Source organism: Propithecus coquereli, unplaced genomic scaffold, assembly GCF_000956105.1.
Source record: "Propithecus coquereli isolate 6110/MARCELLA unplaced genomic scaffold, Pcoq_1.0 Scaffold232, whole genome shotgun sequence".
Lineage (NCBI taxonomy): Eukaryota > Metazoa > Chordata > Mammalia > Primates > Indriidae > Propithecus > Propithecus coquereli.
This window is the reverse complement of record NW_012147864.1, coordinates 4,376,589-4,385,261: the sequence shown is the minus strand read 5'-3', so window position 1 is coordinate 4,385,261 and position 8,673 is coordinate 4,376,589. Positions and strand designations below refer to the sequence as shown.

At 61.1% G+C, this 8,673-nt stretch overlaps 2 protein-coding genes across 2 annotated transcripts in view; both read left to right on the top strand.

Moving 5' to 3' along the window:
- The first annotated feature begins 944 nt into the window (after positions 1-944).
- LINGO3 (leucine rich repeat and Ig domain containing 3) lies at positions 945-3,059 on the top strand. The gene has a single exon (XM_012645391.1). It carries the CDS (start codon positions 1,050-1,052, stop codon positions 2,826-2,828), a length of 1,779 nt encoding a protein of 592 aa, XP_012500845.1. The 5' UTR covers positions 945-1,049; the 3' UTR covers positions 2,829-3,059.
- A 3,954-nt stretch (positions 3,060-7,013) lies between these two features.
- The window catches only part of LOC105811224 (chromosome unknown open reading frame, human C19orf35), a 3,183-nt gene continuing 1,523 nt past the window's right edge, over positions 7,014-8,673 (top strand). Inside the window, exons 1-3 of the mRNA XM_012645365.1 lie at positions 7,014-7,095; positions 7,414-7,943; positions 8,154-8,175. Coding sequence (XP_012500819.1) covers positions 7,014-7,095; positions 7,414-7,943; positions 8,154-8,175 — 634 coding nt within the window. The remainder of the gene's footprint in view (positions 7,096-7,413; positions 7,944-8,153; positions 8,176-8,673) is intronic.

The window sequence follows — 8,673 nt, the reverse complement described above, 5'->3', positions numbered from 1 at the left end:
CCGGCTAATTTTTTCTATGTATATTTTTAGTTGTCCAGCTAATTTGTTTCTATTTTTTGTAAAGATAGGGTCTCGCTCTTGCTCAGGCTGGTCTCGAACTCCTGAACTCAAACGATCCACCCACCTCAGCCTCCCAGAGAGCTAGGATTACAGGCGTGAGCCACCGCGACCGGCCAGAATGAATGATTTTTAAACAAAACTTTTTACGTTATGTGTATGATTCCTCTCCGGTCCAACCAATCCTTTCTTTTGCAATGTTCTTATTGAGATAAAATTCACATAAAGTAAAAATCACCCTTTTATTTTTTATTCCAAAATATTAATTACGGGCGTACAAGTGCTTTTGTTATGTGGATATCTTGTATGATGCTTAGGCCAGGGTTTCTGGTGTGTCCATCACTGGAATAGTGTTCATCGTAACCCAAAATCACCCTTTTAAAATGTACAATTCAGTAGTTTTTAGTATATTTACAAGGGGATGTAACCATCACCACTGTGTAATTCCAGAACACTCCATCAACCCTAAAGAAACCCTGTCCACCTCCCCGAGCCTCTGGTGACCACAAATCCACGTCCCGTCTCTGTGGCTCTGGCTGTTCTGGACGTTTCATATAAATGGAGTCTCGCACTGTGTGTCCTTCTGTGTCTGGCGTCTCTCACTGAGCACGACGTCCTCAAGGCCCATCCACACTGTGGCCTGTGTCAGAGCCTCGTCCCTTTCCGTGGCTGAGTGATGTTCCAGTGCGTGGATGGACCACGCTGTGTGTGTCCATCATCCACTCGTGGACCTTTGAGCTGCTTCTGCTGTTTGCCTGTTACAAAGGCTGCCGCTGGGAACATCCTGGCACAGGTTTCCGTGGCCGTCTGTGCTCAGCGGTCGCGCATGCAGATCCCCAGACCTGGGACTGCGGGGGGCGCTGAAGACGCACCTGCCAGGCCGGGTGCGCCGGGGGCGGTTCAGGGACCCAGGCGCCGGCGCTAACGCTGCCCCGCCCGCCCTCAGGTGCGCAGAAGGATGGTGGCGCGGCCCTAGGCCCAGGCCCCGCACCATGAGCTGCTGGCTGTGCGTCCTGAGCCTGCACCTGCTGCTGCTGCGCGCGGCGCCGCCCCCGGCCGGGGGCTGCCCGGCCCGCTGCGAGTGCACCGCCCCGACGCGCGCCGTGGCCTGTGCGCGCCGCCGGCTCACCGCCGTGCCCGACGGCATCCCCGCCGAGACGCGCGTGCTGGAGCTCAGCCGCAACCGCATCCGCTGCCTGAACCCCGGCGACCTGGCGGCGCTGCCGGCGCTGGAGGAGCTGGACCTGAGCGAGAACGTGATCGCGCACGTGGAGCCCGGCGCCTTCGCCGACCTGCCGCACCTGCGCGTCCTGCGCCTCCGCGGCAACCAGCTGAAGCTCATCCCGCCCGGGGTCTTCACGCGCCTGGACAACCTCACGCTGCTGGACCTGAGCGAGAACAAGCTGGTCATCCTGCTGGACTACACCTTCCAGGACCTGCGCAGCCTCCGCAGGCTCGAGGTGGGCGACAACGACCTGGTGTTCATCTCGCGCCGGGCCTTCGCGGGGCTGCTGGCGCTGGAGGAGCTCACCCTGGAGCGCTGCAACCTCACGGCACTGTCCGGAGAGTCGCTGGGCCACCTGCGGGGCCTGGGCGCCCTGCGGCTGCGGCACCTGGCCATCGCCGCCCTGGAGGACCAGAACTTCCAGAAGCTTCCCGGGCTGCTGCACCTGGAGATCGACAACTGGCCACTGCTGGAGGAGGTGGCCGCGGGCAGCCTGCAGGGCCTCAACCTCACGTCGCTGTCGGTCACCCACACCAACATCACCGCCGTGCCGGCCGCCGCGCTGCGCCACCAGGCGCACCTGACCTGCCTCAACCTCTCGCACAACCCCATCAGCACGGTGCCTCGCGCGTCCTTCCGGGACCTGGTCCGCCTTCGCGAGCTGCACCTGGCAGGGGCCCTGCTGGCCGTGGTGGAGCCGCAGGCCTTCCTGGGGCTGCGGCAGATCCGCCTGCTCAACCTCTCCAACAACCTGCTGTCCACGCTGGAGGAGAGCACGTTCCACTCGGTGAACACGCTGGAGACGCTGCGCGTGGACGGCAACCCGCTGGCCTGCGACTGTCGTCTGCTGTGGATCGTGCAGCGCCGCAAGACCCTCAACTTCGACGGGCGGCTGCCGGCCTGCGCCACCCCGGCCGAGGTGCGCGGCGACGCGCTGCGCGACCTGCCCGACTCGGTGCTGTTCGAGTACTTCGTGTGCCGCAAGCCCAAGATCCGCGAGCGGCGGCTGCAGCACATCACGGCCACCACGGGCGACGACGTGCGCTTCCTCTGCCGCGCCGAGGGCGAGCCGGCGCCCACGGTGGCTTGGGTGACTCCCCAGCACCGCGCGGTGACGGCCGCCAGCGCGGGCCGGGCGCGCGTGCTGCCCGGGGGCACCCTGGAGATCCGGGACACGCGGCCGCAGGACAGCGGCACCTACACCTGCGTGGCCAGCAACGCGGGCGGCAACGACACCTACTTCGCCACGCTGACCGTGCAGCCCGAGCCGGCCGCCAACCGGACCCTGGCCGAGGGGCGCAACGAGACGCAGGCGGCTGCGCGCGCGCCGCTGGACCTCACCACCATCCTGGTGTCCACGGCCATGGGCTGCATCACCTTCCTCGGCGTGGTCCTCTTCTGCTTCCTGCTGCTGTTCGTGTGGAGCCGCGGCCGCGGGCAGCACAAGAACAACTTCTCCGTGGAGTACTCCTTCCGCAAGGTGGACGGCCCGGCTGCCGCCGCGGGCCAGGGCGGCGCCCGCAAGTTCAACATGAAGATGATCTGAGGGGTCCCCAGGGGCCGCCCCTCCGCACCCCGACTGGCTCCTGTCCCAGCCGGCAGGGCTGGGCCGATTCTACCTATGCATTTTCCCAACGGGGAGGGGCGGCTGCAAGGCAGCTTCTGGCAGAACTTCCGTTTTTTTTTTTTGTAGACACCCAACCAACCACAGGACTGTTTTTCATGTGGATGCATCTTTTGCAGTTTCTCAGACGTTTTCTAAAGGTTTCAACCTGTCTTCCTGCCCCTGCTGTGGTCGCTGAGCTGGCGAGGGTGGAGGGGGTGTGAACGGATGGTGGGGGCCGCGGGAGCTCAAAGACCCCGGGGTCCTCAGGGCCCACAGCCACACCCGGGACACACACCGCCGCTGCCCCAGGAATCTGCTCCCGCCGCTTCGCACAGCTCACAGCTGGAGGGCTGGTCTACACCCAGGACCCACCAAGGGCCCGCAGCCCTGAGGGGAGGCTGCACAGAAAGTCTGCACCGTTCACACGTGGGTGGCACACCCAGACCTCACTCGCATCTGGGACACAATCAGACACAAAGCTCAGAGGTCAAATGCGCACACCTCACACCCAGCCGACACCAAAACCAGGCCCCGGCTCCAGAGCCGACCGCAGGGGCAAGAAGGGCTCTCGTGAGAGCTCACATCTGGACATGCCCAGCTCATACCCGGGACATGCACAACTCACACCTGGGACACTCTCATCTCATGCCAGAGACATGCTCAGTTCACACCTGGGCCATGCTAAACTCACACTCAGGATATGCACAACTCACACCAGGGCCGCACTCAGTTCACACCAGGGGTGAACTCAGCTCTCACCTGTGACACACTCAGCTCACACCTGGCACACACTTATGCTTGGGACAGGCACAGCTCATACCCAGGACCTACTCAGCTCACACTTGGGACAGGCATAGGTCATACCTGAGACACAGTTCACACCTGGAACAGTCACAAATCACACCAAGGACACACACAGCTCACACCTGGGATAGGCACAGCTCACAGCTGAGACACATTCAGTTCACACCCAGGACAGTCACAGCTCACACCAGGGACACACTCAGCTTACACCCGGGACAGGCCCAGCTCACTCCCAGGTCCTGCTGAGCCAGGTGTTTCCCAGCAGACCTTGGGGACCAGGTTAAGGTCTTGTGCAGCAGGTCAGCCCCACCCTGAGGGGCCCAGCACTCTCCGGGTGGTCCTTGTCAGGGGTCCCCACACCCTGCTCTCCATCCTCCCACCAGGACCCCCTGCCCAGCAGAGCCGCCACTAGGAGAAGCCATTTCCCAGCTTCCCCCACCACCCTCGTTGCTGCCACCTGCTTCCCTGGGGCAGCCAGCAAGAGGATGCCCACCCCGCATGGGACAGGCAGGTGCCCTGGCCCCTAGCCCAGGAGCATGGCTTCTGGGGTGTCGGTGTCCCTCAAACAGGCCAGCTGGACCGACCCTCAGCCCTGAGTACACACTGACCCCTGAGCCAGCCTCGGACAAGCCCCGAGTGTGGCCCCCCCCCGTGCCCTGCCCCCACTGGCCCATGGCTCAGGTGCAGAATGAGACCAGAGAGCATGGGTGGTTCTCGGTTCCCTGCTATGTGCACCGCAGGGGCAGTGATGGGGACAAGGACAGAGCAAGGACTTCACACTACAGGGAGGCCTGGACCTGGGTCCTTGGTCTCTGCAACGTTCAGGGTGAGGCAGATCTAGGACCAGAGTGGGGGTCACAGGCAGATTGCAGTTCCAGTTAAGGAAGAGCTTCCCCAAGGTCACTGCTCCATTGCTCTACAGGTGGTGAGTTCCCCATCACTAGGGCTAAGCAAACAGGAGCTGAGGTTTTGCAGGATTCAGACAGCAGATGGGGACTACCCATGACCCGGCCTCCCCACCCCCAAGTTCCTGCCCCTGCACCCTCCACCTTGGCCAGCCAGTTAGGACAATGTTGGGAGAAGGGGCCCAGCAAACTTCATGGGGTCTGACCTTGGCCAGAAAGAAGCTTGGCCGCTGACTGGGAGGTTAGGACAATGTCTTGAAGGACTCTGCAGGAAGGCTCAAAGCCAACTCTGCTCCCACTCAGCTTTGCGGTCTCAGCTGCCAACTGAGAACCACTCAGACCATCAGTATCCTTGTCTATGAAGTGGATCTGAGGGTCAAACCCGTCGCCCTGTACTCAGAGGCCAGGCCCACAGATGGGCTCGATGGCTTGACTTGGATCCCGGATCCCCCTAGACTGCTGCAATGGCAGCCGGAGAGAAAGCTCCACAACCCTGGGGGCGTTGAGCAAAGGACTCAGGTGGAGCCTGTTCTCCCCAGGCTGTGGGTAGGGGCGTCGGGAGGCCCCTGGACTGGACATGAGTGAGGAGTGAAGACCCTGCAACCCCCAAACTCCACCCCCGAGTTGGGCAGAACTATTTTTTTCCCCCTAGCATCCACCTGACCCTGGTTGCCATGACAACCCCAAGGGCCCCTCAAAACGCCATCCAAGTGCCTTTAGATCATCAAAGACGGGAGGCGGCGCGTTCTCCGCAGCATTCGAGTTTACAGAGCGTCAGTATAGTGGGATTCACGGCCCCCCGCCCTCCCCACCGTCCCAACCTGAACCAACACCCTCCAGCCCTCCACCCCCACCCTGCTGTATTTGGTTAAAATCCAATAAAAAATGAAACCGATTTAATAACAAACTTCTGCTTTCTTTTTTTTATTCCCATGGGAGGGGTAGAGGGCAGGAGGCAGGGCTGAGGGATAAGGGGGCTGCTGGGGTCCCCGGCGTGGGGGAGCTGACCCTGAAAGAATGGCACGCAGTGACGATGTTTGGAGGTCACACCTCGGGAGCGCCCATGCTGTTCCCAGTGCTGTTCCAGACGCTGTCCTTTCACACCGATGACCAACCATTCCGGGAGCTGGGTCCCATTATGAACCCACTCTACAGGTGGGCCGGGGGGTCCAGAGGATGCCTCCTTAGGTTTTAACCATTCCTGATTTTCCATTTATGGAAATTATATATAAAATGTCTTTTCTATAAAAAAAAAAATGCATTAAGGCAGGGGAGGAGGGGGAGGTAGGAAGCGAGATAATTTTTTAAAGAAGAATCCAGCAAGTGCAGCTGTTTTGAGGCAGGATGTGGGAGACGCTTTCCTTGACTCGCTGGAGCACAGAGAGGGGTGGAGACTTGCCCACCGTCACACAGCACGGGGAAACAGAGCTAGAGGGTCCCCACCCACGCTGCCAGCGCTCTGGGACAGGGCAGGGGGTGCGCTGGGGGCTCCTCAATGGTCCCGCAGGAGGGGACGAAGTTCTCAGGGAAGCGAAAGCCACAGGGGAAGCAGCGCCTGGTTGCGTTTCTTCCTGAACTGCCACGGCTGGGGTTGTCTGCCCTCACCTAGGGTGGGGGAGGAGGACATGTCCCACCTCCCATTCCCAGGAGTCCCCCATTGCCCTGCACCCCAGCTTGGCCTGCAGGAGAGCAGCCTGTCTCCCACCCCCCAATCCCGCCCCCAGCCCCCAAACTGTTTCCTTTGGGATGTCACCTCCACCCCGCCTGGCTGCGGAGGTCCCGCAGGGGCCCCCGCCCCCACCCCGCCTGGCTGCGGTCTAACAGTCGCCCGGATGGACGCTTCCTGTCTGCTTCCCGGCCAGACCCCTCCTGGGAGGCCAGGCGCTGCAGCCATCAGGAGTTTGTCCCCAGGGACCCCTCCTCCCCCGAAGTCACTCCGGTCTGAAGGTAGGGGCTCTGGGGGGGTGGCTGGACAGAAGCGGCCACTTTCTGAGGTTGGGGGTGTGGCAGGGGAGGGCCGGGCGCTGGCTGAGCTCTTGGGGACGGCCTGAGGGTGGGTCCTGGGGTCCCTGTGTCTTGTTGCCCATGCCAGCCGTGCCCCCGATGGCCTGTCATGTGGGCTGCACATTCTGTCCCCGTCCCACACGCACAGTGGGGGCCCTGCCCACGGTGAAGACTGATGGGTAGCACACCTGTCTCATGAACGAGGAAGTGACCCAGAGAGGGAGAGACCCCCACTCAGGGTCACACGGCAGGGTCGCTGCTAGGCAGGGGAGCTGGAGTCGGGGTGCCCCTGCTCTCCCCGAGGGCCCTAGAGCGTCCCCCATCCCTGGCGACACTGCCCATTGAGCACAGGCAGACCCTGAGCCCGAGCCCACCCTGCACGGGCCCCCACCTCTGACCTTTCTCCAGTGACATGACCAGCCCCGAGCCAGCCCCCGAGACCCTCGAGCCCGACGGCCCCACCTGGCCCGCTCAGCCCATGTACAGCAACCTCGGTGAGCAGCACCTTGCAGGACCGGGCTGGGGGGACACTGGGAACAGTGGCTTGTGAAAGCAAGTCACCTGCCCAGAGCCACACAGGGAAATGGGGTCACCCGGGGCTGGGTGGCATGATTCTCTGCCACTGTCCCGTCCCTCCTCTGAGCCTCTGTTCTCCCTTCTGTACCGTGGGGTCGGCATCAGAGAGGGTACAGGGTGGTTGGGTATTATTTCCATTTCAGAGATGGGGAAATTGAGGCTGAGGGGCAGAGTCACATGTCTGGGGGTCCCACATTCCACCTTGTCCTCAACCCCCCCACTCTCTCATCCCACAGGTGAGGTCCGTGCCCACCTGCTGCCCTCCAAAGCCTGCCGCCCCCGGACCCCTGGGTCCCCCTCCCGGGACCCCCAGCCCCTGCCCCCACCCCTGCCCAAGAAGACTTTAATCCGGACGCAGTCTCTGCCCACCCACGGGGCCCCCACCCCCGGCTCTGCCAGGGCACAGCAGCCTCGGCAGCTCCTTCTAGGGTCCCACAGTGTGGACGAGACCCAGGCCGAGGCCGGGCCAGCCTGTCCCCCTGCAGAGCTGACCTTCAGCATGCCCGACGCCACATTCAGCCTCTTGCTCCGAGACCTGCGCAGCCCGGAGGCCGTGCACGCTGCGCTGGCCGCCCGGCAGCTGGAGGGCCTCCGTGTCATCCGCGCCCTGCTCCGGGCCCGGCTCATGGGGGGCCACCCTGGCCCCTGCTGCCCTGGTGACAGCTTCCGCCTCCTGAGCAGCTCACCCTGTGTGGAGAGCGGGGACGCCCTGTACTACCGGGTGGTGCGGATGCACGAGGAGACGTGGCACGTCCTGGCCGCCAAGGTGAGCCCCGCCGCCCCCGCACCTTCTTGGAGGTCTCCCTGATTTTCCGTCTTAGACATGACCTGGGGCTTGTTCAGCTTGGGCTTAGCTTATTTTGCAACTAACGTATGAATCAACAGTCAACCCTTGGAACCAAGTTTCTTAAGTGTGAGGCCACCGACAATTGAATCACCTGGGAGTCTTGTGAAAATCCCTCCCCACGCCTCTCAGAGGGCCAGGAACCTGCTTTTTTGTATTATTATTTAAAAAAAATTACTAACTCCACTGTACTAAAAAGAAAATAGAAAATTTACAAAACAAACAAATAAAAAAATTGTTTTTTGTAGAGATGGGGTCTTGCTATGTTGCCCAGGCTGGTCTCAAACTCCTGGCCTCAAGTGATCCTCTCGTCTCGGCCTCCCAAATTATTAGGCTCACAGGCGTGAGCCACCACACCTGGCCAAATTTATTTTTAAAATACTCACCCCAGATCCGCATCCCGGCAACTGTAACTTTTAAACGCCCCCATCCCAGGTGAGTCTAATGTAATGCCCAGCGCTGACTTCTAGAAAGAGCTTCACTGTTCAGCATTGCAGCCACTGGCCACATGTGACTTCTGAGTACTTGAACTGTGGCTGGTCCTGATTGAGATACGCTGAGCGTCAAATACATACTGGATCTGAAAGACTCAGTATCCAAAAATGATACTAGTAATGATTACGTAACTATGTCAATATTTTTTTTTTTTTGA

What these genes read in the sequence shown, in the direction of transcription:
- LINGO3 (XM_012645391.1), top strand. Translation starts at nt 1,050, where the DNA reads ATGAGCTGCTGGCTGTGCGTCCTGAGCCTGCACCTGCTGCTGCTGCGC.